Source organism: Thermobia domestica, chromosome 4 (genome assembly GCF_964235325.1).
Source record: "Thermobia domestica chromosome 4, izTheDome1.hap1.1, whole genome shotgun sequence".
In the NCBI taxonomy this organism is placed as follows: Eukaryota; Metazoa; Arthropoda; class Insecta; order Zygentoma; family Lepismatidae; genus Thermobia; species Thermobia domestica.
The window spans coordinates 211,739,230-211,767,124 of NC_137457.1; the positions used below are offsets into that span (position 1 = coordinate 211,739,230).

The 27,895-nt window shown below is 34.2% G+C and overlaps 1 protein-coding gene across 3 annotated transcripts in view; it reads right to left on the reverse strand.

Annotated features, from left to right (window-relative positions):
* Nucleotides 1-790: 790 nt before the first annotated feature.
* The window catches only part of bib (MIP channel family protein big brain), a 389,669-nt gene continuing 362,564 nt past the window's right edge, over nucleotides 791-27,895 (reverse strand). For 2 of the 3 annotated variants that reach the window (XM_081755459.1, XM_081755461.1), the window contains 3 exons: nucleotides 18,505-18,613; nucleotides 5,306-5,485; nucleotides 791-2,456 (listed from right to left, as the gene is read on the reverse strand). In XM_081755459.1, the coding sequence (XP_081611585.1) occupies nucleotides 1,747-2,456; nucleotides 5,306-5,485; nucleotides 18,505-18,613 (999 nt within the window). In that variant the 3' untranslated portion in view covers nucleotides 791-1,746. The remainder of the gene's footprint in view (nucleotides 2,457-5,305; nucleotides 5,486-18,504; nucleotides 18,614-27,895) is intronic. The other variant, XM_081755460.1, reaches the window with a different exon arrangement.

Consider the following 27,895-nt stretch of genomic DNA (forward strand, 5'->3'; position numbering starts at 1 on the left):
TATCATTAGGTAAAAATTACAAAAAAGTATCAAAAACTTGAACTTTGAACGGGTTGTCTTTACATAACCTTTACATTCAATGTATATACCTATAGCTCATGAGTTTAGTTTACAAACATTCATTGTTTATCAGAGTTAAGTAATCAATATACATATCTAATATTGATTACATCTTACTACACATTTCTCAAATAACACATACACATATGTAACACATCAATACACAGATTTAGTTATCTCTACATACATATATATTTATAAATACAATTTTCTATACTTTGATTACTCAGCACAAAAGTATATTTGACACTATCTACCGACGTACTTGTTTATTGTTCTAGAAGTTGGTTGTATTTTTTAATACGTCAAAACAATGAAAAGTTAAATAGATTTTAAGTCATCAACATTTATATAGCGCTAACGGGCAGTACATAATAAAAGCATTTTTTCATATATTCGTTTATCACCAAATATGTATAAATACCTATTCATTTTCCTTAATTGTTTTTAAATTTTGAATATTGTACTTAATTTTAATGTCTGATGATAGTTAAGGCAAATATACATATCTTATTTTCACTATAGGTTTCCGGATATTCAATCTAATAATGGAAAAACTCCAATATCTTAAGTAAGGAAATATAAACTAAAATAATTTTCATACGAAATTTTACACAGTCATTTTACACATTTTGCATTATGATCATTACTATTATTACCTTGTTCAACAGAACAAACTACGTGTCAACATTTAAAGTAAACAAATTTTGAGATGTTTATTCATCTGGCATTTAAATCTATCATTTGGTTTACAGCATTGTTTGGTATACCTTAAAGTAGGTATGCAGTTTCTCTTCTTGCTTTTTTCGAAAATAATACCTTGCACCAGGGTTCGAACTGGGAAAGAAACTCAAGCCTTATATTTTCCCAAAGGTCTCCCTAAGTGTATCAGTGATCAAAAGAAAAACAAAGGTGGTATATTTTGTTCATCTTCACACATGTGATTAATTAAAAAAATAAAAATAATAAAATAAATTAAAAATAATAATTAAAAAAAAAACTATCTCATACCAGTTTATATCATCTCACTTCGCTTGCTACATCGAACCTTAATGTAGTTTATGCTACAGCTCTTTCAATTCCTGAAAGTACTGCGATATATGATTACAACGATTCTGCATTTGTTGGATTTTTCTAAAATGGAATAATTTTATCTTCTGACTAAAAATATTGTAACATTTTCCTGTACCCTAATTCTTGTCCAAGATAAGTAAAATTCACATTAATTCACATGGAAGGCCCGTCTTTTCGAAAGGAACGTTCATTTTCAAATGCACGAAATCTATATGAAGCTTTTCTTGTGGTTGTGGGTAAAACATCTTACTAAAAGGAAGTAAGTCTAAATAATAGTATTTTAGTATATGACGTTCAAGGAATTGTTAATTATTATTGTAGTGTCAAATTATCAAATTGTCACAATACAAAATAAACTCTCAATCACAATAATTTACACAAAATCCTCGTCGTTCATTCTTCCACACTGAACTAGCTTGTTTTATTGCAAAACATAGATTCAGTGTTTGTAGTGGATTTTATTAAACACTGTCAAATTCATATAACAGCATTATCTGACGTGATTCAGATAAAAATTTCCGCATAAAACCTCCAATGGGTTTTGGGCGTTATTCTCTTGTACCATCAAAGTTGTACATTTTACCACTTCTTCCTCAGACACTCCATCCTTTGTCAGTACTGTGGAGTGGGAGAATGGTATGACGCAATGGAATTTGGAGTATTCAACATGGAACTAGGGCAAGATTGGGGAGGCGAATGAAGATCGTTTCTTTGTTTCAAAATACGAGCATTACCAGCATTGCTACCTGCACTACTGCCATTACTGTTAGGATAAGAGCCACTGTTGCCAGAGCCACCACTGTGATAAGACCCGTATGACGAATCTGCAGAATCTTGACGGCGATTTATGACTATTCCATACATAGATTCTGGTCGAGGAGGAGGTACAGAGTTCGCGTTGTTTCCACTGTTATTGACATTAGATGCTACCTGTCCATTAATCTGATTTTTCGCATTGACCGGTATTACACCATAAACACCACCACCATCACCTCGACTGACCGTTGCCACATTACGGACACCATAAATACTTTCGGCTCTCTGGATATTTCCATTACAACCAGTTCTTAATGGATACAGAGACTGGGCAGGAACTAACGGTCCTGGTCTTGGAGGAAGTCCGGAATCATTTCGTCCATTTGGTCCTGTTGGCACCTTGGTATACACGGACTGTGAACGATTTAAGTTGGCACGCGTCAGAGGCGGGGATTTGGCATACAGTGACTTCGTTCCACCGTACAAGGATTCCACTCGATCCAGTTTACATGGAGGCGCAGAGTAAAGAGATGCTGAAGCCAAACTAGGGCAATAATTGTTAGGACCTGTAAATAAAAAAGGGGGGCCATTAATCACTATTAATAGATTTGTAGAAATCATAGTTGCAAAAGAAAGCGCAAGTGCTACTACTCCTACTACTCCTCATTTTGCCAAGATACAAAAATTGAACATATTATCTATCTATCTATTTATATTATATCTATATTATATCTATCTAGTTACGATAATGAAATGAAAATCCTTTCAAAGACAAAAAGTGAAATGGTCTTGTAATTGTTATTCAATTTCCAATGTTGCCAGGATTCATTGAAAACTTCGTATAAGCTATAAAACTACTATATTCTTCCATAACAACAATGCACTCATAAGTGTAAAACAGCTATGTACTATGGATACTGAAGAAAAGAACAAATATTTATGGAACATGGTGTGTTGTACTCATTGTTATGATAATCATCATCACTTTTATTCAATGAAATATAAATATAAGCACAGACAATCTTTGACACCTACAACCTTCACAATGCTCATAGTTAATTTAAGTTATGGCAACTGTTATGATAATTTCAGTGTTTCACTTACAATTATTGATATGTACTATATTGATATTGTTGCTGAATATATTATTTATATACATAGAACAAGTTGCTTAATGGTATCATCATCAATAGCATATGGGTTTATCAACATCGTAGTATGATGTACAAGAAAATTCTAAGAAATACTTAGTTTTAATACATGACATTTATTATTTGAAACATGGTTTCCAGAACTGATGGTTATTTACAGAAAATTAGAAGAAAAGAAGAGTGAGGAGCGTGGTTTTATAATGTATTATATCCAGTAATGATTTACAGTTGTTTTCATAATCATCATTTACAAATAAAACAAAAAATCAATTATATCAAATACCAAAATACATTGTGGAATACCTAATGAAAGTTTATGTATTTATCTAATTGGTACACTTAATTTATGTGAAAAATTCAATTTAAGGCTATAAAGGAAGCAGAAGATATTTTAATTTTGATTAATAAAAAGGTGGATCGTGCTATATGGACGACTGCACCATAATAAATCAAGAATTACTTACATTTATAGCGATATATAGATCTTCGTCAGAAAATTCTACACAAACGGATTGGTTTTACTTGGATGCTTTGTAAAATCAGTAACAAAAAACATACTGTTTCCAATTTGTATGTTTATACAATATTAATCGAAACAAAAATTTCGATGATAACTTTCAATTATTTCCCTTACAACCCTGACTTTGCCCCAGCTATTTCTTTCTTTCTCTCCACCTGAAAAGTGGCTTTCATCGAAGCGTTCCGATAACAGTGAGGGGCTCAAGACATCAGTTCTGGACTGCCTGCATTCTCAGGCGGCAGATTTTATTTATTTATTTATTTTTGGCATGGGCTTCGTACATATCATTCTACTTCGCTACAAGGAAATACTATTTTATAACTGTTATAGGCATAAAAATGCATTCAAAATGTCATACAAAAAAAATAACTCACAACGATCAAGAAAACAGCCTAATTATTGTGCCCTATAAAAAAGCAGAAACAAGATTTTTTTAGGTAAAGATATAATGGAGAGAGTTGGTTACATCTATATTATGTGTGTGTGTGTCCAAAAACCCCTTCAAACTGGAAACTCATATAGTAATTCTTGATATGAAGGTGTAAAAATGTAAGGGAAACTTCGAGTGATGGTAAAATCTAACATCACTGCTCTATACAATGAGTAATATCAAAATATATGGTTAAAACTGTAGAAATGATCAAATTCTAACGAAAATGAGTTGCTCTGTACACGATACTTGGGAAGAAATATGGGACATTTTAGGTGTTCGTAGTATCCGCTATTCTCAGGAATGAGGAGGGAAAAAAAACATAAGCACGAATTTAATTCTCAACAGCTGAGGACAAACGAGTTTGAGTAATTTGATGCGTGAAAAACAATTACGAAAAGCTGGATTTGCACTGTTTATTGAGAGTCTGACTAATGTAAAGTACAAGTGATTGACAAATAACTAAAATGCAAGTACTTATGGGCATAATACTATTTGAAAGACGCGAATAAAATTAAATAAGCAAATGAATAAATAAAGGACAGGAAGTCATACATCAATATAAAAATAAATCTTCAATATTGTTTGTAAAATGCGATACGGCATGACGACAATCATTTGACTGTGTATGTTGTACTAACAAATTATCTTGCAGGTCTCATTTATATACAATGTTTGCTTCGCTTAGCAAACTTTAACCAAAATGAAATGGTGGATAAGAAAGATGGGAGAAAAAGACAACACTTAAAAATAAAACACGAGTATGTAATTGTCCATACATTCATGTGTGCCCTCTCACTCCTATAGTGACTAGCGCCTTTGATGAACGAGGTCTCAGGTTCGGTTTCCGATGGGAAAGCATTGAATGCATTGTAATGATGCAGTTACAACTTTGAACCAGATGTCGTCAGATATAGCCTCAATGTTAGTAAGGGTAGTGAATGCAAATCTACTACTTACATATTCATATGTGCTGGGATCTTTGCACTTGAAATAAGCATTCTACCACTGAGTCATCACCCCCTTACGAGCTTCCATTATTACAGGAATTTTCTTAATTAAAAGGATTGTATATTGTTTCATCAGAAGATACAGTCTTCATATAAACATTACTAAGATCAGGTGATACAATCCTTAAATTGAATTTGCCTAAACGTCTTTTTTTCAGAGGAGATTTAAGATCTTGTATCCTTTAAACTGTTGAGAATAATCGGGTATTATTTGTAGGACCTTTCTTACTGAGAATAATTCATACTACCATTTACCAAAATATTACTACTCGTCTCCCTCTTCAAAGTTAGAGAATACACTTACACAACTGAAATTTACCTGTTGGAGAAACTGGAGTTGGTGGACCGCCCGGACTTAGAGATGCTCTATAAGTGTCGGTAGGAGGTTGGGATCGCAGCGTGTTATATGTTGAACCATGAAACTTCGGAGCTCCTTTGTCCAGTTCATCATAGGGATCTTCATCACTGTGAATACTTGACGAATCTAGGTAAACAATGAGAAAAAAAAAAAAAAAAAACAATTAAAAGAAAGTAAATATTGCATAAAAACCAATCTATCATTAAATACAGTTTTATCTTAATTTATGAAACTATCTATTTATTTTTGTTCTGTCTGATATGTTTTGAAGGTTACTTAATAGGGCCATTGTTAAATACTACATAACTTCAACAAGTTACAAGATCAACGTGATTCAAACTGTCATGGGTATTACTTCAAATTATTTCTTTTTAAGCTAGAAAATAACAGCATCACAAAATAGGAACTGTTATAGTCATCTATAACTGAAGTGTGATTTTGATCTCTTTGTTAGTCAATCAGTCAAGCTGACTCTGCCAGTAACAAGTAAGACGTTTATTTGAAAGTGTAACGAAAAATATAATTCACAGTAGTATTTGTACATGCAGTTTTCCCAACATGCACATTATGATGTCATGTGTTAATCTTCTTATCATGTTTTAATTTAACTTATTGCATATTGTCGACATCACAAATAATTGGATATCAAGTATTCACTAAGATATTGTGAGCAGGGAAACAATATCACTAAAAGTTAAACAAAAGAGAGCTTCTATTTTTTTAATTCCAACCTTGTCAGGATTGTTTGTCGTAGAAAGGAGTTAAAATATACACAGATAGGACCACATGCAGAGTATTTTGAAATTTTTATCATATCGTTAAATTTTGTTAATTACTTTTTTCTCTTTTAGAATCTCCTAATAGCGTTCGGCTCCGGAAGTTAAATCTGATACCCTCAGCTTGCGAAACTTGTACAACTGTTTCCAAAAGTTCCTGGAGATTGATATGATTTATTTCAGGCAAAAGAATTACGTTAGTTAAGAAACATGTGAAATGAACGCTCGACTTCCAACTGGTTATAGATTAATATTGTCAAATTGTCTGCAGATTTTATTCTACGGTCATCTGATTTCATAATCCTTGGGGGAATTTTGATAATGTTTCTTCGCTTTATAACTTTATGATCTGCAGTAAGAATACAAATAAGATTACTTAAAATACGCTCTGCAATATAATAAAATATAAGATAGTTCTTTCTTTCTTTCACGAGAGGAAAAGTACATCACTCAATGAATCATACTTGCATATGAAAGCTGAAATACAACATAAAGAAAAATACCATCGAGGATCTCTATAATGTCTCAAATATGGGACAATCCAAATATACAGGACGTTGGATAACTCTATACATAGGTAAAGAAAAAATCAATAGAAAGGTACGAAAATCTGGAACACAGTACCAAATGATGTTGTCAAAGAAGAGATTCAAAGACTGATTCAATATTTCTTTAAACTTCTGACAACTTTTTGGTTGTGTTCCAGAATTTTGTTACTTTTCTATATATGTATGTTTTTTAACCTTTTATCTTTGAGAAAGACCCCAACGAGGTTCGAAATTTAGGAGTGATTATTCTTTCGTACTGTTTGACTAAAGCCTGAAGGAGAGTTGTTTATTTCCGATTTTTGTATACCAAAAATTATATATATGAAGTTATTGGATTCAACAGGTTCTCGCCCCTTCTCGTTCGTCAGCCAAGGGGCGGATCTGGGGGAAGGCGATCAGGGCGATCGCTCTCCCAGAAGAGGAAACTATTTTATATATAAATAAGATCATCCCAGAGTTTGGAGCTCTTCAAAGTAGCTCTAAGTAGCAGTATTACAACTCACCGCCCCCCTTCCCAGAAGTAAGTCCTGCGTCAGCCTAGTATACAATAACGTTTAAAAAGTAGATTTCATTAAGCATAAATTGTATTATTGTTTTAATCTACCATAACTGAGGATCACTACAGGTAGATTTGATGGTTACGAGATGACATTACTACTTGGAGCCTCTCACTGCAGAATAATATTGGAAAACGAAGGAAGACAATCTGAATTATGATGACACAAAATTAAATACATTTTAGAAACTAATCTCTATAGTCAAGTGTCATGAGAAGGAAGACAGACATAACTGTAAGGGGTTCTTTAGTTTTCTGATCTTTCTCTAGCATTTGTCTATATTTCAGAGGTTAATTAATTTTGATATTTTACATACATAAAACATTAAGAAACTGATATATATATTCTTCTTCTCAATACGCAGCGACAACGTGTTAATCATGCATGTATATTACAAACAATGACGTCGCCAGAAATTCAGCTTTTGTGCGCTTAAATCTGAAAGATTGCACATAATTATAAAATTACGTAGGGCGCCATATAAATAGTACATAAAAATAATAAGTATCACGTACTGTTATTATTATTATTATTATTATTATTATTATTATTATTATTATTATTATTATTATTATTATTATTATTATTATTATTATTATTACTTTTAAGATTAATCTTACTGAACGACTAGAGGGGGAAAAATAAAACAGTTTCGACGAAATTTCGCCATCAAGTCTGAGTTCAGAAATTTTGCCGTATATTCTAGAAGTTTTCCTACCAACTTCCTGATCGTAACCTATATACCACAAACTTTACTTTTCTTAGAACTTACCTATCAGAAGAAAGCAGTTAGTGCTGAAAACTAAGTGTTCTATCACACATTTGCAAATTTTTTAGTTATTTATTATGTACATAGGCGTAGCTACAGGGTGTTTGCGTACACACTAATAAAAAATCGTTTGATTCTTTCTTTTACCTCAATCATCAGGCATTCTAAAATGGTTTTATCTATAATTCCTTAATTTATTAAAATAACATTTAATTTTATTTTTAATATACAATACTTAAAACCCAATGAAAAGGCACGTGAGAATGTTTTAGTGTGAGAATAGATATGCTTTAATTACTTCTGTACACTGCACGCTCTTACGAAAAGTTCATTACTTCTGTAAACACCCATACTAAAAGTTAATCACCCTTGTGTTAATTCTATACGAAAAGTTCTGACTATATCTATGTTTGCGTGGAAATCTGACTATGCCTATGATTGTGTGGAAAAGTGTTTCGAAATGTAGAATAGGGTCTGTGTTTCTGTTTACATTCTTTGGTTTGGTTCTTTTTCTACAAACTGAGAAAGTTGAAATCTTTTGTGAGAACTTAAAATATATGCCTATGGTTTTCAATATGCCTATGTATTTCAATGACTTTCAAACATTTCAGAAATGAAAATAATACTATAATATATCTCCGCTATGGGGACAAGAGTCAGCACAATTCTATCTTGAACGCTATCTAGCGACGCCATTGATTGCAAGAATTACTTTTCTTCGTATGAACATAAAATAAGATTTCAAAGTATCAGTAAGAAAACAAACTTATCATGCTAAATTTCCATGCGTTAAACACCCTCTTTAAGGAAATCCAATCATGTAATAAGAAGGAAACAAATCCTAAATCACACAACACATAATTAACGTCTAAGTGTGTGTACCTTAAACATAAGTGCAATTGTTCAACACAACAGAAGTTCTTCTGCTACATGGGCAAACAGCTGAAAGAAATTAACCCAACTATACTTTCAAGTTGACCGCTTACTAAAAATTATATTTTGTATAACTACATGCATCTTGCATTACAAAATTAGTACCGACTAAAATATCTGGAATACAACAATTATGACTACAGCTATTTTTCTACCTACAATACACAAACATTTCTTGAAACTGAACCATATAATAAATTTTTATCGCACTGAACTTATATAAACTGAAGATGAAAGTTGAAGGAAAACCACATAACACACACAAACCACTAGTACCGCTGTTACAAATCAAAATCCATGTCAGTTCACTCTGCAAGCTGCTGTTAAAGATCATTAATCTCATATTCGAAAATTCGAATATTTTTCGTATAATGATTATTTCAAAATGGGAACAACATTATTAGGATAACGAAAATTCTGTTAACAGCAGTGTTTCAGATCGCTGCACGCTTTTATTGTTGTTCTGTTTATAGCGTTATTTAAATTCATATTTCTGATGTTTCACCGGTAGGCAAGTGTTGGGAAACGGCGAAGTACGGTACCTAGGTATATTAAACAGCCACAGAAATCTAAATCAAACTGTAGGTATCTATTTTTTTTTATTAAAGATATAATTGGATTCAGTAAGTCAGCATTGCCAACAGATAAAATTACAGTTCTTTAGGTCACGATCGAATTCTGAAGGTAAAATAACAAATACACCAATGCAAACAATAGAATAGCAACGATAATAATAATAATAATAATAATAATAATAATAATAATAATAATAATAATAATAATAATAATAATAATAATAATAATAATAATGATAATGATAAAGCACGTTGGATATTGAAAAAGCATAAAATTGTTTTACACTGTGACCCATATCTGACCAGTTGGTTTGCAGTATTGTTCAAAGTTACTATGATAGATGCAGCACACGAAAGAACAAATAGGACTACAATTTTAGCACCATTAGTTTCTATCCTTCAATTAGCTATCGAAAGTACATGTCACGAAACAAATGTGGATTTGTAAACATTCTAAATAAAGAATATATAAACAGTACTAGCCTCTTTTGTATTCCTAATAGGAAATTATTTTAGCTACTAGGAATATAAAAAGGTTAGTGCTATTTTTGTCTCGTATTCGATACGCTCCATTACTTAAAAACTTTTAATTAGAATTTCCATTCCTTAGTTCATCGCCTCCGAAGGCTTCTACGGAAATTCAACAGGTAAATGAATTATAATTATTTAAAAGCATTTCTGGTGCTTGTTTCGTAGTATTAGGGCAAAACTCGGACAAACCTTAATTTGGATGGTCGATGTGTAGAAGATTCAAAGTTCGATCTTCCTTATGAATAACTGAAAATCGTATATACTATTGTCACCAGTCTACTAGAAATTATATCTATTGTGTTTTAATATTTGCCGAAATTACAATGTAAACTACAATATGCATGCATATCTAGTGTACTACAAGCAACGAAATTACTTCTTCTTGCTTTTATGCAAATGAAAACACGCTTAGCATCAACGCTTATCTACATCACAATATACATTTTATTGCTAAAAAATTCCCTTGACACTTTTACAACCGCAGTGATTAATGAAACCCTTCAAGTTAAATATCTGCAAAGTTAACTGAAAACTTATACACTATTTATTACTCAAACATGAGAAAAATTTTAATCGGAATTTTGAACAGATTATATATGTTTTTTATTATTATTATTATTTTATTTAACTGAAGTCAGAGAGAGAGATTGGAGTCTGTTGCTATATAAGTACAAAACTTATATATGGTTCACGAAATTCTTAAATATTGTTCATTATTAAGAAAGGAAAGTTAATAATCTTTTCTCCTGCAATAAACATTGCTACAGCTTTAAGACGGTATACGTAAGCACTTTCTCACGCTGGTCAAATTTTCCTCGTGTTGGGCCGTGAGAAATCTCTCGGTTGGAGACTGGCCAAACCTACGTACTGAACTATCTTCTTCTCCCAAGACGCACATTAATTTGGCCAAGAAAACATCATTAAATCCAGCGAGGAAAAAGAAGTCTCCGGGAAACCATCGGAAACAGCAGGGAGGTGGGAAAAGGGAGATGCGTAACTTGGCAACCATGTAAATGAGACAAGAGGCCAAAATCGGAGGTTACAACAGGGTCAAAATCGTGACCCGAAATCCCGCCAGTATAAAACTCGGTACATCATTTTAACACACGGAAAAGTCGTAATAGTTTAGTTTATAGATGCTGTGAAGACGACGGGTACCTGCTAGGCCCTCTCACGTTTAGCTGGTTTTCTATTGGGAAGAGGTCAGGATTCTGTGTGAGGTTGGGGGAGGAGTTTTGGCTCATCATAAACATGAAAAACACATCTTGAGAAAAAAAAAGTGACAAAAAATTCTGATAATAGTAACAGAAAAGTTTTAGTTATAAATTACAACGCGCCTCATTTAGCTACTTATTTACATTAGTTTACTTTCTTTCTTAATAATAACATTTGTGCATTAAATAAAAAAATACAAAAATTCAATTAATAATCTGAATAAAAAAAAGAAGAGAAAGAACTCTACAACCTAGTCAGGATGCATATTCTAATTGATCTTGAACAACATTGCGTAATCCAGTTTCTAGTCTCATTGCTAAGTGTATACAATTTTATAATTAAATTCTCTAAATGTATATTTTCTGTTAAAAAAAAAAAAAAAAAAAAAAAGAAAAGAAAAGAAAGAAAATCTACCTTGTCATTTCACGATATTTACAAACGAAGATAATCATCACATCTTCGTAAATATTCTCACACAACTTGCCGAAAATCGAGAAGCGCATGTGTCCTACATACAAACTTCACTCTCATAATAATAATAATAATAATAATAATAATAATAATAATAATAATAATAATAATAATAATAATAATAATAAAAACTGAGATGGAATTTTGTAATTTGATCCTAAATCTTCTAGCAAACTTCAGTAAGAAATAGTAGCTAACGATATTAATATTATATCTTATGTAAAGTGTATCAAATTAAAGATAATACAGAAATGAAAATATTAATTGCTTCGTGTTTCTCTTCTACTTACATGCAAATCGTAAAACAAACCTCACACTAAAAGAATCAAGTAATCCTAACTAGGAAGAACATATTTTTTATATAAATTTATTGGGGATACAATTTCCAATAAACGTTCTATTTAATCTCCACTTCCGACAATTTAGTCATTTTTCGTATTCATCTTCCCGCTTTTCACGAGCAGCAGTCGAAAATACCTTCGTTTAGTAGTAAATGTGTGGAAAATATGCTCACTGACGATTTTCAAGGAGCACAGTGACTCAGTGGTAGAGCGCTTACATCTGGTGCGTGGAATCCCTGGTTCGATCCCGGCCAAGTTCGTATGGACATCGTCGTATCCGTGGGTTTCCCCGGGTACTCCTGTTTCCTTCCATATTCTCATTCCACCAATTCTTCCATCATTCGCTTGCCTTAATCATCCGCCTACCTTGGCCTAAAGAGCATAATCGTGGGACGTTAAAATGAAATATTTTATTTTTCATTTCTGAAGATTTCTTAAAAAAAAATGAACTAACACGATAATGACCAGAACGGGATTATATGTACTCCAAATTTATTACATATGTAAATACTGTACATATTTAGTAGAATATAAAACTAGTATGTCAATACAATTGTGAAAATTGATAGTTTTCATTAAACAAGGAGTCCGTTAAACTAAATAGAATTCATGCACTCTGTTTGTATGGTATTTCCCTTTTTAAACGCATAAATTTCAAGTTCACATTTTCTATTGTTAAGAAGAATTGCAGAGTGGAACAAAATTGTCTTCTTTCTATTGAAAGTGATATTCAAGAAATTATTGCCATAACATATGCCCCTCTTCATTATTTTCTTTTCAGATCTTTTTACCTCCCCCCCCCCCTCTGAAAGCTAAAGAACCTATAGGACGAAAGAATTTATGTGATTTTCAAACTACTTGTTGTTTGTTTAGTAAAATTAATTTGCTATACAAATCTTTCAAAAACCTTCAGTTTATAGGTGAGACATCTTGCAGGTTGATTTTTTTTATCTGAAGAACGAAAACCGGGACAAACAGGCGTCCCGAAAACCTTTTTCGGGACAGTTAATTATTTTATTGAAAACCGGGACGTCTGGCAACCCTAGTCCCTCTCATATAGCCTTGCTACTGAAAGGGACGTTAAACTCCAAGTCAACCCATTTTTCTTGTCTTGGAATCCATTATAATTGCCTATTGTTGAGACTTCCAAACTACTTTATAAATAAGTACGCCTACTGGAAGTCTTACAGAACGGTTACTTCATCCGTACATCTGTCGATAGAAATCACAGCGAAAACGGTAAGACGGCGACAAGTACTTATATCATTCACTTCTGGTGCGTGAAGTTCCGGCTTCAATTCCATCCCGCACCAAGTAGACTTTACGGTGGAACAACACCATGTGCATGGGTTTTCTCGTTCCTTCATTCAACTATTTTTCCGTTTCCTTCATTCAACTATTTCGTTCATTCCGTTTTCCTTAGCCTTGGTGTATATTCGTGGGACGTTAAACCCAAAGAAGAACAGAAAGGATAGTAGAGTAATAATCTACTATTTGCTACCATAGACTAAGAACAGTAATGTATACCGAGAAGTGAATTTTTGTATGCATTCATAGTCCCAGGAATAGTTTCTATCTGCACTATTAGCTCTCTACTAAAACCGGAAGTGGTAGAAATATACTGTTATTTCTGGTTTCAATTTCATTTTCATACATTGATTTTCATCAGAGGGAAAAATGGAAAGAGATAGCGGAACTAGTTTTCTGAGATGGATTGAGTGTTCCTAGGACAAGTTGCCCCTACCGCGCTCTCTATGAATCAGTTTAACACGGGATCCGAACCACATGAGCACCCGCCGGGAACCGAATCCGCGCCTCTCGTGCTGAAGATTTGTACCTAACCATATAGTCACGAAGAAGTCCAGCAAAACTAGGCTCTGGCTCGTCGGACAGGTCATCATAATACAGGATATAACGTATGTAAATACTGCACTCTATATACTGTACAACTTTACATTCTACTGTATAGAACTATATGTATTTAGGCCTACGTCCTTTACAATCACCATAATAAATGTTTTGTCACTACAAACAGAGTTTTAATGCATTTTCTACTGTTCATTTAGGTTATTCCAATTAATTCAGACTTTCATTACTCCAGTAACTTATCCAGATTAATGAGATTTCACTGTATAGAAAATAAAATTCGAATATTTTGAGTCGACATACCACTTACACAAAATTAATTTAACTGAACTTTGCATTCTCAAATAAGAAAATGTTAACGTATCACAAATTACACACTATGCGTAATACATTGAAAGCGGTAAATTGTGTATAATCTTCAGAAAATATTTCCAAATAATATGACCTTTTCTTCTGACACGTGAATAAACTTAAAATCTCTTACTAGTAATTCAAAACTATCTTCATAGGGTCAAATTATGGAAAGAACAATTTCTTCATGAGGTAAACATTGTGTGCGATAAACATATTTACTTCAGTAAAACAAAAGTGTATATTGCGTCAATAAACATGACGCAACAAAATGTAAGAAATTAAAATGAATTACTCATCAGATATATGCTGTTTTCCTTTGATTCTAACAAGCTACAGAAAGAAAAGCTTCATACAATTTCAAAAAGTTGTATTCAAGAATTGGTACGCATTACGTAAGCTTTGACAGGATGTAGAGAACAAACTTGTGAACCGATTTCAAAACTTCGCACTCTCAGAATGTAAGTTTCGTTGCAATTGGCCGAAAATTAGAATTCTGACAAATTTATTAGCGACAGTATCGTTACGAAGTATCTGAAAGTGCACAATCCTTTAGTTTGTCGAGATAAAATGTAACGTTTAACCGAAGTGACTTCTGCTTCCAGCATTTTCCTTTATTGAATACTAAAACCTAAAAATGTAATCTTAATGGTTATATTTTTGGATTTGAGTATTCAATAAATTTTGTAACAATCTTACACCATTAAGGTTATGTACTAGAAATTTAATAATTTATTTTTTCTTTTTTTTCCGGTTGAGCTAACAGTAAATTTAGGAATTTTGATTTCATTCATTTATTGCACATGTTTAATTTTTGTTTTTTTTTTCTGTAAGGAGTAAAAATTTATTTTATACAAAATTATATCGCTTTTTGCGTACTGAATTGAAACTATATCAAATTTTGACGTAAAATTATTTTTACATTCAACCCAAATTATGATTATAAAAGAAAACCAACTAACTGTCCAGAAAATATAATACAGTATTGTTAAAGATTTAAATTCTCTAAGAGCAAGACAGATAACTTTCAAATTTGATCGTTTAAAGAGGCTAGTGTTCAATGACACTGAAATAATAATAATAATAATAATAATAATAATAATAATAATAATAATAATAATAATAATAATAATAATAATAATAATAATAATAATAATAATTATTATTATTATTATTATTATTATTATTATTATTATTATTATTATTATTATTATTATTATTATTATTATTATTATTATTATTATTATTATATCCAAGCCACTTCAATCTGGATTTGTTCATCCACTTCCCTACAACAAAATTTAAAATATCCTCTTCTTCTTCTTCCTGATTTACTCACACGTCTTTTTCTGAGCCGTATTCCAACCAACCTGTGAACCCTGTATATCTTTCTTATACGAATCATGTATGCTATCCATCTTGTACGTCTGTTCGTAATATTAGCACTTACGAAGTATAAAAGAAAAGCAGATAAATTAAAAGTAGAAATGAAAAAAATTGAGGAAAGAAAAGCATATATTGGGAGTTCCTGAATAAATAATGAAATGATGATGAATTTCATGAGAGTCAGCGAAGTAGGGCTATTTACAAAGATTATGCAAGCACAATGAAAAGCGTTTTGATGCTTGGAAATGTCGTATCATCAGGACCAAAAATGTCCACTTTGAACTAATCTCACTCAACCTAAACTCTGAATTTGGTCGACACAGAGAATTCTAGAAGATTTTTATACATGGCCAATATTTAAAATTTGATCGTTCAAGTTTGAACTAGCGGGTTAGAACTAGGAGAAAGGCTTTCTTCAAATTAATTTTGTTCGAGGGGCTGCACTGGGACACTACAGGGCGGTCCACAAGTCTTAGTGCAGTGAATTATTTTGGAAACAAACATGATTAAAGCAAATCTGACTAGCGGAGTGTGGACTTGCGTAAAGGAGCTACCGATTGGTGCATGCGTGGTGAATGGCGGCCATCTTGGATCCAGGTTAACACTGTTTTTTGTAGGGGAATGCAGTCCCGCAAGCAGAAATGCGTTATCATGTCCCGTTCCAAAGTTATGACGCCCCAAAGTTGACGGTTTTCTGTTTCCTTGGAGCAGAGCGACATGGCACTAACGCTGCAAGGAAGACGTGACTCCTCAAATTTGACAGGTTTTCGATTCGCTGCACGTAGAACGAGATGGCACTGACGAAGCAGGAAAGAATTGAGATCATCCTAATGTCTGGGGAAAGAAGCAGTCGTGTGATTGCCCAGGACTTCAACGCGCGCCACCCCGAAAGACCTGCAATAAACCACAATACCGTTTACTACCTCATTAGGAAATTCAGTGTAACTGGTAATGTTGCCGACAGACCACGGTCAGGTCCCCCACGAACCGCGACAGATGAGGAGACATCCACAATGGTGCTTACTGCGAGTGTGAAAAGTCCGAAGCGCAGCACAAGACAACTATCAGTGATAACAGGCGTACCACGTGCTTCCGTGATGAGGATTCTCCTAACGAACAAGTGGCATCCCTTCAAGCTGCAGCTTGTCCACAACCTTTCAGAGGATTATCAAGACCGGCGCCTGGGATTCGCCAATTTGGCTTTGTCACAATATGACCGAGATCCGCATTTCCCAGCCAGTGTTCTCTTCACAGACGAGGTAAACTTTTATTTGAATGCAGAAGTGAATCGGCAGAACATGCGATATTGGTCGGATGCAAACCCACATGCGACCAATCCCTGCAAGAGGGTTACCTGTGCTCATATCATGATGTGGTGTGGCATATGGAACACGTCGAACATAGGACTATTATTCATTCCTGGTACCCTAAATGGTGTCTGATATCTGGACATGTTACAGGAGTTGGTGTTTCAGTTGCTTCTCCGCCCTGATGCCACCTTGCAGCGATATTTTCAGCAAGATGGTGCTCCACCGCACTATGCACTGCCTGTGCGGGAATGCTTGGATCTGCATTTTCCTGGACGTTGGATCGGTCGCCGAGGCCCTGTGAAGTGGCCAGCTCGGTCGCCGGACCTCACTCCCTTGGATTTTTTTTTCATGGGGACACTTAAAACACCCGATGTATCAGGAGGAGATTTGGGATATTGCACATTATAGGGACGTATTCAGGACGCCTGTGATAGCATCACCCCCACTGTGTTGTTACCGGTTCAGGAAGACTGGATTAAGAGACTCCAGTTGTGTGTTGCAATGGACGGGAAACATGTGGAGCACATCATTTGGGGCGCTATAACTTTGGAACGGGACATGATAACGCATTTCTGCTTGCGGGGATGCATTCCCCTACAAAAAACTGTGTTAATTGATGTGTCACATGCCTACCTTCCCATTTGACAAAAATAACCTGGATCTTGATGGCCACCATTCACCACGCATGCATCAATGGTAGCTCCTTTACCCAAGTCCGCCCTCTGCTAGTCAGATTTTCTTTAATCATGTTTCTTTCCAAAGTAATCCACTGTACTAAGACTTATGGACCACCCTGTATTTGCTAAAGAACATGCTCTGTGCAAGGGTGATATGTATCGGAATTGAATTTACCTTAGATCTGGCGGACGAGGAGTTAACCGACTCCATGATGACAAAGTTCCCGCAGAACTGTCAGGAAGAAACGGCCAGAAACATCCTTTCCTCACTACATCACTGGTTAGTGGAATTTTCAGAACCAGAAGTCCATATTCCGCATTAAGCCAACCTCGCTAAGACGGTGTCGTTGGACGTCGCCAGATTCGCAATACATTAGGTGGAAGAATAAAAAAGCAAAATTACTTTTGAAGAAAATAAGACATTTGGTAATCTATTTCTTCTATCAACTGATGGTCACCGATTGTTTTCTGATACTTAAATGGTGCTGGAAGGAGATAGAGCAGTATGTATGTTCGGAACGTTTTCTGGAATGGAAGACTATTTGTCCTGAAAAGGCTAATATCTAATAAACGAGGCCAATTTATTTACTTGTTTGTTTGTATATGGACTCTTTGCTTAGTTACGTGAGTAGGAACACCTCTAAAACGTTGTAATTGGAATTCTGAAACACCCTGTACCATCATATTAGAATCAATACTTAATTCCTTTATACTACTAGAGAAGGAAAAAAGATGTAGTTTAATATCGCTAGTTTCTAACCTCTGGCTGAAACTTTTTTTTTTTCTTCCTAATGTTGTGCAGGGATCACGGAGAGTTTAATGTAATTTCGTTCACTCACCTCCATCGATGGAGTCCTTGGGCCTTCGAACGTGCCTCTTGGGATTGAAGATAAACTCGTAGATTAAACCAGACAGCATACCTCCGAAAACAGGACCAAACCAATACACCTGGCGATTCAAAGATAAAATAAATATGTTTAATAATAGGAAATTTTATCTCTATACACAGTTACAAATAAAACGTATATGCTACTAACAGAGTAAATAAAAACAATGACTACGGTACTTATATTAATAGTAAAATATTGCAAAGAAATTCCGTAACTTCTTATTTTATGCAGGCTACTAAGGAACAAGGTTGTCTCCCAGGTGTATAACAATGATTATCTAAAATTGTTTATTTTTAAGTAAGGAAAAATGTTATATAGCATTGACTAGTAAGAACATTTTCAAGTAATAGTGATATGTACTAACAAACTTTGATGCGAGAAAGATTTCTCTTAATAGGGCATTACACAGTATTTAACGGAAAGTTAACCATAGCGATCATTGAGAAATAATGACTAGAGCTGTGTATCAACAAAATATCGAAACTTAATCGATATATACAAAATACCGAAAAACGTTGAAATATCGATATATCAGTCGGGAAGTTATCGACATTTCGATATTTAAAAATATCAAACGATATATCGCCCAGCCTTAGTAATGATCGTCAGTTTCGCTAACTCTCAAATTTCAACAGGCATAACGATCTCACGACCGAGGTCGGTTGCATAGTCCTGTGATCCATATCTCTTGGAGGCAAAATAGTGTGGTAGGGAACTGCCTATTCTGTTAAGTTGATCTTGCAGGATGGTTTCTGCACCCACCAACAGCACCGAATTCGTGATTCGGAGTCCACGTTAATAGATAGTTGCAGCTCTTCATAAGCTCGGTGTTGTAGGATTAAGAATAAAAATACAAAAACTCACACGTAATGATTTAGTATTAAAAGATATCCATAAAGATACATTAACTAGACCTTAAACCATTGGCGGCTAATGTTAGTGTTGCAGCGTTGCGCAACGACCAAAGTATTTCAGAAAAAAATATTATTAGCAATAGTAGTAAAGAACAGAAAACAAATACTTTCTAATACTCCCATATATACTTTACATAACATATTTTTTACTTCTGTAATTGTCCGTTTCATTAATCCGTTTTAAAAAGCGAAAAGTAATCCGTTACAGAGTCTCTAATTTATATTGCGTTGGAGCGAGCATACAACGACCAGATTCCTTCAGCGCGGCAACTGGAGCGTATGTTAAGTCTCCTTTCCCTATCTCAGAAGTTAAAGGCTCTAGTCGTTGCAGTGCTTCTGCAACACAGCACGGTTTCTAGTGAACGAGGTTTCTCGCGCTAAATAAGGTTTCTGCATTTTATTTCACTAGCAATTAACAAATGGAATTTGTTTTTATGCATTCATATTTTTAAATTACGGGACTATACTGAAGCAAATCAATATAATGACATTTAAAAAAAAAAAAAGTGATTGCAGAATTACAAAATAAGAAAGAAAAATATGTAGTAGAGCAGAAAACAAATGAAACTAGACCCGCATTTACAAGTTAATTCTTAGCTTATATAAATAATGAATACACGTAATTTGTGAACCAAATATTAATAAGTCAATATGTAGAATCCCCGCTTCTGTGGATAATATTTTAATATATACATATTTCTTTTTATAAAATAAGTATATTTTATATTCTTGATAATTTCCACATAAAACTATATGATGGGGAACGCCACATTTCAGGAATCCCTAGTGAAATTTGAGAGTTAGCGAAACTGACGATCATTACTAAGGCTGGGCGATATATCGTTTGATATTTTTAAATATCGAAATGTCGATAACTTCCCGACTGATATATCGATATTTCAACGTTTTTCGGTATTTTGTATATATCGATTAAGTTTCGATATTTTGTTGATACACAGCTCTAGTCATTATTTCTCAATGATCGCTATGGTTAACTACCGGATGTCAAACTTTATATAGGCTACAGTTTCCAGTCAGAATTATTAAAAAGGTGCTTATACAATAGTTCGTTTTCGCGTAACACGGCGCAATTCCTTTTACTATACATTTATTGATTATTTCAAATATGAATCTATTGTTTATTCAACATGAGAATCTGCATCGGCTTAAATCGAGTATAGTGCAAAATAAATATATATAGTTTAACTTTTATTTAAATATAGTAATTGATCCGATGTCATACTTGTTCTCTCCCTAATCTTACAACCTTCATAAATGTGTACCTTTATGTTACACTCCCAAAAACCTTGTCTTACGTTTTGTGTAACCAAATAAAACATCTGAAAGAAAGAAAAAAAAACTGATGTGCACGCAGATTAAATAGACGTTTTCTTTCTTCCTTTTTTTTTTTTAACATTGTGAATGAAGACAACCAAATAACAATGGTTTGCTTAGAACAATAAAGAAGTTATCTCGTTGTGTTGTGCTTATCATTGTTGTTGTTCAACCAGTAATAAAACGACTACGTCCAGCATTTCTTGTTTTTTTTTTTTTTTTTCTCCTCTCCAACTGGCGTGCCAAAGTGATTCTTCATGTTATTTGTCTCTTGTGCAAAGTAAAACAAGTCTGTTTACCTTCCTTTCATGTTTCCTTTCTTTCTTCTGTTTGATTCTCGTGGGAAAATGAATTAATTCATCAGGTAACATTAACGAAGAAAAAAAATCATTCTTGTCTAAATAGTGTTTGAGGTATCCAGTGTGCGAATTAGATTATTGTTATGGGGGCGGAGGGAGAATTGAGGCCCAACAGGACACTGAGCTCTGAAGGTGCAATAATTCAAAATGAGGCAGTGCCACTCCCAGCAATACACACAAGTATGGTTGTGTGACAACCAGTGTTTCTTCCAGACGTTTTTTGGGGGGGAATACTGCCACCGCGGAGCTCTGCGAGTGCGCCCCCGGACGAGACCAAAATAATACGTCTATAATATAATAAATAAAATAGTACCAGCTGTGCCCCCCCCCGGAATACTATGTGTGCCCCCCCCCCCCCAGAACTCTTTGAAAGAACGGCTGGTGACAACAGTGAGTAATAAACAATAAATTTAGAAATAGGTCTAACTAAATTAACAATAGAGCCTATATCGCCAGATATCCGTACCTATCCTTTCCAAATATGTTTTAATATAGGATTTATTGTGTCCTAATATTTAATATAGGACGACGAAAACATGTTTTTTCGGGTCTATGGTCTGATACTTCTCAGACAGGCCTTGTGCATACATAAATCAATATTAAGTTTAAGATCTCGTTAAACATTGTTTAAGGCAGTGGCGGCCGGTGGATTGTGGTTTCGGGTGTTGCAGTCCATGAGTCCACTTTATATCGGAGAAGATATAAAGTGGACTCATTAACTAATTAGCATAACTTTAGGTGCAAATGCTATGTGACATGTGAAATTAAATAAAATTCTGTTTTTAGAAAATAAAAAAATGCACAACATTTTATCCGATTAATCACCTTAATTAATTAGTGTTCATTCTCCTCTCTTTGATTGGAGCAAATCTGTCTAATACATGCTGATTAAACTCTGGTATTCTTATTGTCAGGTCTTTTTTGATGGAAAGCATAACCAATGGTGATAACCTTTCTTGGGACATTCAATTCCTTGAAAGTGTTAATTCTTTCTCATGTGGAAAAAAAAACTTTCCGTCTTTTGTTGACGCCATAGGTACACTTAATATTAATTTCAGAAGCTTTGTAGATTCACTATTTTTTTTTTTTTCTAGATTATTGCAAACGATTCATTCTAGCAAACTCAGTCCCTGACAGTGATCCGAATTCCTCTTCAGCGTTGACTGCAGAGAGTTAGTAGCAGAGATTGCTGTTATTAAAAAAAAAAAAAAAAAAAAAAAAAAAAAAAAAAAAAACATTCAACACACTTTATTCACAGTTTATCCAGGAAAATTTAAAATAAATTGAGGAAATGTATCTGGTGCAAACAACACTACTGCCATAAGATATCCTGTAAATTTAAACTGAATTTTTTTTTTCGAATACTCTCCTGAATTGCCCATTGCTTGTTTTGTCTAAGCCGTAATTGCAAATTTTTCCTCAGTTGAAAGCTGGTGAATGTTTTTTGTAAGTTATTTACAGAAGTCATGGTATACAATTCATTCCGAATTTGTAGGTTATTTACAGAATTAAAGCACACACAATAAAAAAAAACCTAATAATTAAAAACCAAACAGCTGATACAAAAGAGGTACTGGTATATGAATTCCGAATGTCACATATTCATACATCAACACACACATATCGCGTAAAAGAAAAAACTACATTCCAAATCATCCGTCTTGGTTGTTACGCAATGCACGATGAACACAATATACTTCCACACAGTGTTGCCAACAAGTTGATACAAAAAGTCGCTAAAAAAATTTTTCGTGGAATTTTGCCTTATATATATATATATATATATATATATATATATATATATATATATATATATATATATATATGTGTGTGTGTGTGTGTGTGTGTGTGTGTGTGTGTGTGGGTGTGTGTGTAATATACGGGATCAATTCAAGCCATAGTACTATCTACGCTACAGGAACGTATATGGAAAACTCATATGTAACTAAAAATAATTTCCTTTTTATATATTTTTAACTTTATGTTCAATTTTGCTTCAACGAAATCAAAGACGAGTTTAGAAAAATGAACTACATTAAATATCTAGAAAGAATCTTACTTCACTTCTACTCACGCTTCTACAGATAATCTGTTTGCTATCGGTAATGTTATTTGTGCCTCTAAACAAAAGCTCTGTAAACTAAAGGACATTAAAAGCTGGAGTTAGTTCCAGTTAGAAGGTAAGAGATAACAAAAATCAAAGCGGGAATATAGAGATAAATGTAATGTACTTTCCCAGGTCAACATCTACACTGGGTCAAATAAGCAAAAGAAAAATAAACATATATCTGAACTGATTCGAGCTAATAGTACTTATTTTAGGACAAATTGTTCGCAGCAAAAAAGTCGCTAGATTTGTAAATAAGTCGCCAAATCGTCATTCAAAAATCACCAAAAAAGTCGCCAATCGGAAAAATTATTTTCTGTCGCTATCCTGGAAGGGGAATCCCCTAGATTTAGCGACTTTCCCCCCAAATTGGCAACACTGCTTCCACATGAGGCGAAACAATGCTTACCAATGTGGTATGTTCTGGAAAGGAAACCTCGAAATCCGCCAGATGAAGGATCAGCATGTAACAGAAGAAAAAAAAAAATCAAAACAAACAGCACTGTCAATTCTGCACCCAGAAATGTTAACTGGGAAGGGTCCAAAGTATTTGAGGGAGGTCCAATACGTCTACATAATATGGAACCTGTCTTATACTGCGTCTGAAAAGACGATAAGTAATTCTTACTTACTGTCACCTATATTTTTAGAAAAAATGATAGAACGATTATTTTTATAAGAAAACAAAGAGTACATGATGAGGCGTAAAATAAGATATTTAGCCTACATCAATCGTTTCTCTGTTAAACAAGTATAGTTCGTTAGGAAAGTCTACAAATGTTAGTCAAGTTTCGAAATTTTTGGGAGGTCCGGACCCGGTGAACCCCCCTCGTGGCTACGCCCCTGAGCATTGCTAACTAGTCCCAAATTCAATGTGGCGTTCCCCATCATACATTTGGAAATTATCAAGAGTATAAAATATACTTATTTTATAAAAGAAATATGTTTATACTAAAATACTATCCACAGAGTAGGGGTGGGAGCGATTCTACATACTGACTTATAAATATTTGATTCACAAATTACTGTAGAAGAAGCCTTCGTTATCAATATAAGCTAAGAGTTAACTTGTAAATGCGGGTCTACTTTCATTTGTTTTCTCCTCTACTAGATATTTCTTTCTTATTTTGTAATTCTGCAATCACTTTTTTAAATTGTCATTATATTGATTTGCTTCAGTATGGCCCCGTATTTTAAAAATATGAATGCATAAAAACAAATTCCATTTGTTAATTGCTAGTGAAATAAAATTCAGAAATCTTATTTAGCGCAAAAAACATTCTCGTTCACTGGAAACCGTGCTGTGTTGGGGAAAGGAGACTTAACATTTGCTCCAATTGCCGCGCTGAAGGAATCTGGCGTTGCGTGCTCGCTGCAACACAATATAAATTAGAGACTCTGTGACGGATTATTTTTCACTTTTTAAAACGGATTAACGGAACGGACAATCACAGAAGTAAAATAATATGTTATTTAAAGTGTATATATGCCAGTATTAAAAAATATTTTTTTCTGTTCTTTACTACTATTGATAATATTTTTTTCTTGAAATACTTTGGTCGTTGCGCAACGCTGCAACACTAACATTAGCCGCCACTGAGTCTCACTATCAGCTAAGAGATGTTGATACATATTTCATATATCATATCATATACCCATGCGTGCCACAGGTGAACGCTCTAGCACTGAGCCACCGTGGCCCTGAACATGTGCTCGAGTATTCAACACGTGCTATAAGTCAGTGCTATTCAACGTGGGGTACGCGAAGATGTTTCTGGGGGAACGTAATCCTGAAATAAGTATAGGGCCTATTTCCAATATCTATTGAATGTTCATAGTTTTAGAAAATCCCCCTCAGAATAGCTGGATGTCTTTCATATATTTTGAAATTTACCATCTTTTTTATGTGCACTTTATCCCCCTGTAAATTGTCTTCTGATTGGTACATTGATTGTCCTTTTGTTGGGGGTCTATTTGTCCCCCCCCCCCTTTCAATCAAAAGAACATGCGTATTAAGCTTGATAAGCTAATTTCGATTTAATTTCTTTTAAACAGCTTTAGGGGTGTACAATTGGATGGCGAATTGCGCCTAGGGGTACGCGAGAAAATAACGTTGAATAGCACTGCTCTAAGTTGATTTGGGAAACGCAGAATTCCAAGATACCTGGGATTATGGTACGAACAGAATTACGCTCCCAAATACAGCATAGTAAATAAAAATAAAGACTATTGAATTCTGTGAATAAAATCAAACCATCTAGATTAGCTTATTTCCTTCTTCTATTTGGCGTCGCCATTAGGAAAACTTTGTGCACCCATTTAGTCCGAATAGTTTACGCACGTGATTTCTATGCGCACTGTTCCCGAAACGGGCATACAATTTTCAGTGCTGATCCAGCATCGGAGACGAAAGGATATTTGAATGAAGGAACTCCGGTCTAGAAAGCCGATATGTTGACCCATAGTTTCCATACCTGATACGGGGCTCCTTCCCAGAAACTATAGCAGGACACCTTATTTATTCTGAAGGACAAAACACAAAACTTCCCATATTACTTACTCAGCTGCAATAGTACCACGACGTTGCCGCGAATTACGAGCAAAATTTCCTACTAACGTGTAGTATCCCTTACATACACCATTTCAGCAACTTCAGTAATTTGTTGTAAATCGCATGCTGTGCTGGTCAGAGCACTCTGATGCTTTTATCGTTGAATCTATGAAGATCGCACACAGAGGAGGAAATGTCCTGATGGACCATGAATAGAAAGGGCCACTACATAGTCCGCCCTGGCCTTGTGCCTATTTTGTAATTTTCGAACACATTAAATACACAATTATCTCCCTGTACTAAGGTCTGATATTTTCCAGGTCGTATTTTTAAGAATTAGTTGCTAGACCCGATGGACTTCCACGCTGCAGCAATAAATTATCTTACTCTTCCGGAAGCCATCTAGTCAGGCAATTTTATAAATAATAATAATAATAATAATAATAATAATAATAATAATAATAATAATAATAATAATAATAATAATAATAATAATAATAATAATAATACATATATAACTTAAGCTTCTGAATTGTATCACTGCATCTACTGAAATTCACTATCATCAAGACAACAGATACAGCAATGCCATTTCAGATTTTGCTTGGGTGGGAAGGGGCGGACAAGCCCCTCCAATATAAGTAGTTTTTTTTTTTTACCTTTTTCATTGGGATATTATTACTCTGTTGATTAAAAAGTGTTTCAAACTCTGGAAGGGGGAGCAATTGTCCCCCTGCAACCCAAAATGCCGCTCCCTGACGCTACCCAAAGTTATGTTTTGGAAACACTTGATCACCCTTGAATCTTACATATTATATTCTGATTAAGTTCTAGTAAAGAGAAAAACGTACGAAATTAGTCTTTAGGGACGATTTTCTACTTCGGTGAACTTATTTCTGTATTGCTTTGATGAAGAAGTTTAAAAATATCTCCGACTTGAAATCCTGCCAAACAAGAACTAATTTTGTTTTTTTACTTCAGTTTGTTGTTTTGATGTTACCAGAAAGCATTTTAGCTATTCACACTTCGAAAATAGTTTTGCTTTTACGAAAATGAAAGAAAATTTCGTCTGAAGGCTTGATGTCACCATGTAGCTGAAGCTGTTATTTCAACCATAACGCTAATTAAATTGACTTCCTTTACCCCCCCCCCTCCTACACGAGTTCAGTTTTGTATCGATTCCTAAAACGGCGTTTATTGCACCGTTGAATTTTATTCCTCTCAAGGACGGGAAATTTGCGAAAGTGTATAAACTAAACTTACGCAAATAAAGTTTAATTCGTTTGAAATATAAAAGTTTAGCTTTATTAGTTCTGCATACTCTGATCGAAATATAAATGAATGTTTACTTTTCTGTACACTTTCGTTCGTTTCCGTACTTAGTCATGGGAATTGAAATGAAATGGATTTATTTCTTAGTTTAACGTCCTGTGGATGTAATTATGCTTTGAGGACTCAAGAAGAAGGATGATAGAATATAATTTGATGATTATGTGAGAGCTGACGGAATTAAAAAGACTGGGTGGAAATAGAAGAACCCTGTGTAAATCGATGAACACGGTATTCACAGCAAGTTCACATGGGCAAGGATTGAGCGAGGGAACTCTTCGGCCAGATGTTGAGCGTTCTACCAGAAAGTATTACTTCTGGAGAAGTAATACTAACACCAGGACGAAGTAAGTATGACATTTCTAGAGACGGAGTTGGTAGGATCGTAAATATTGACAAGCTTAGTATGCATGGAAGCTCAGTATAAAATATTATGGTATGCAGGCTTTTTGTTCCTGAGTTATTAGCTGAAATTTCATTAAGCGCGAAAAATGGAACTCATTCAATTTTTATCAAACTTGGCAAGGTGGTAGGTCTTGACGAGATTAGTAACTATAAAGGTAACCAAGCAAGATCTATCGCTTTTTCACCCAACACCTTCAAACATCGCTGTGTAACCTAAGACATACCTGGAAGATCAAAAATAGTCTCCATCAGCATCGACGACCTTCTGCCAACGTTTTGGAAGGACATGTATTCCATCGCGGTAGAACTTGGTGGGTCGTGAAGCGAAGAAGATATCAAG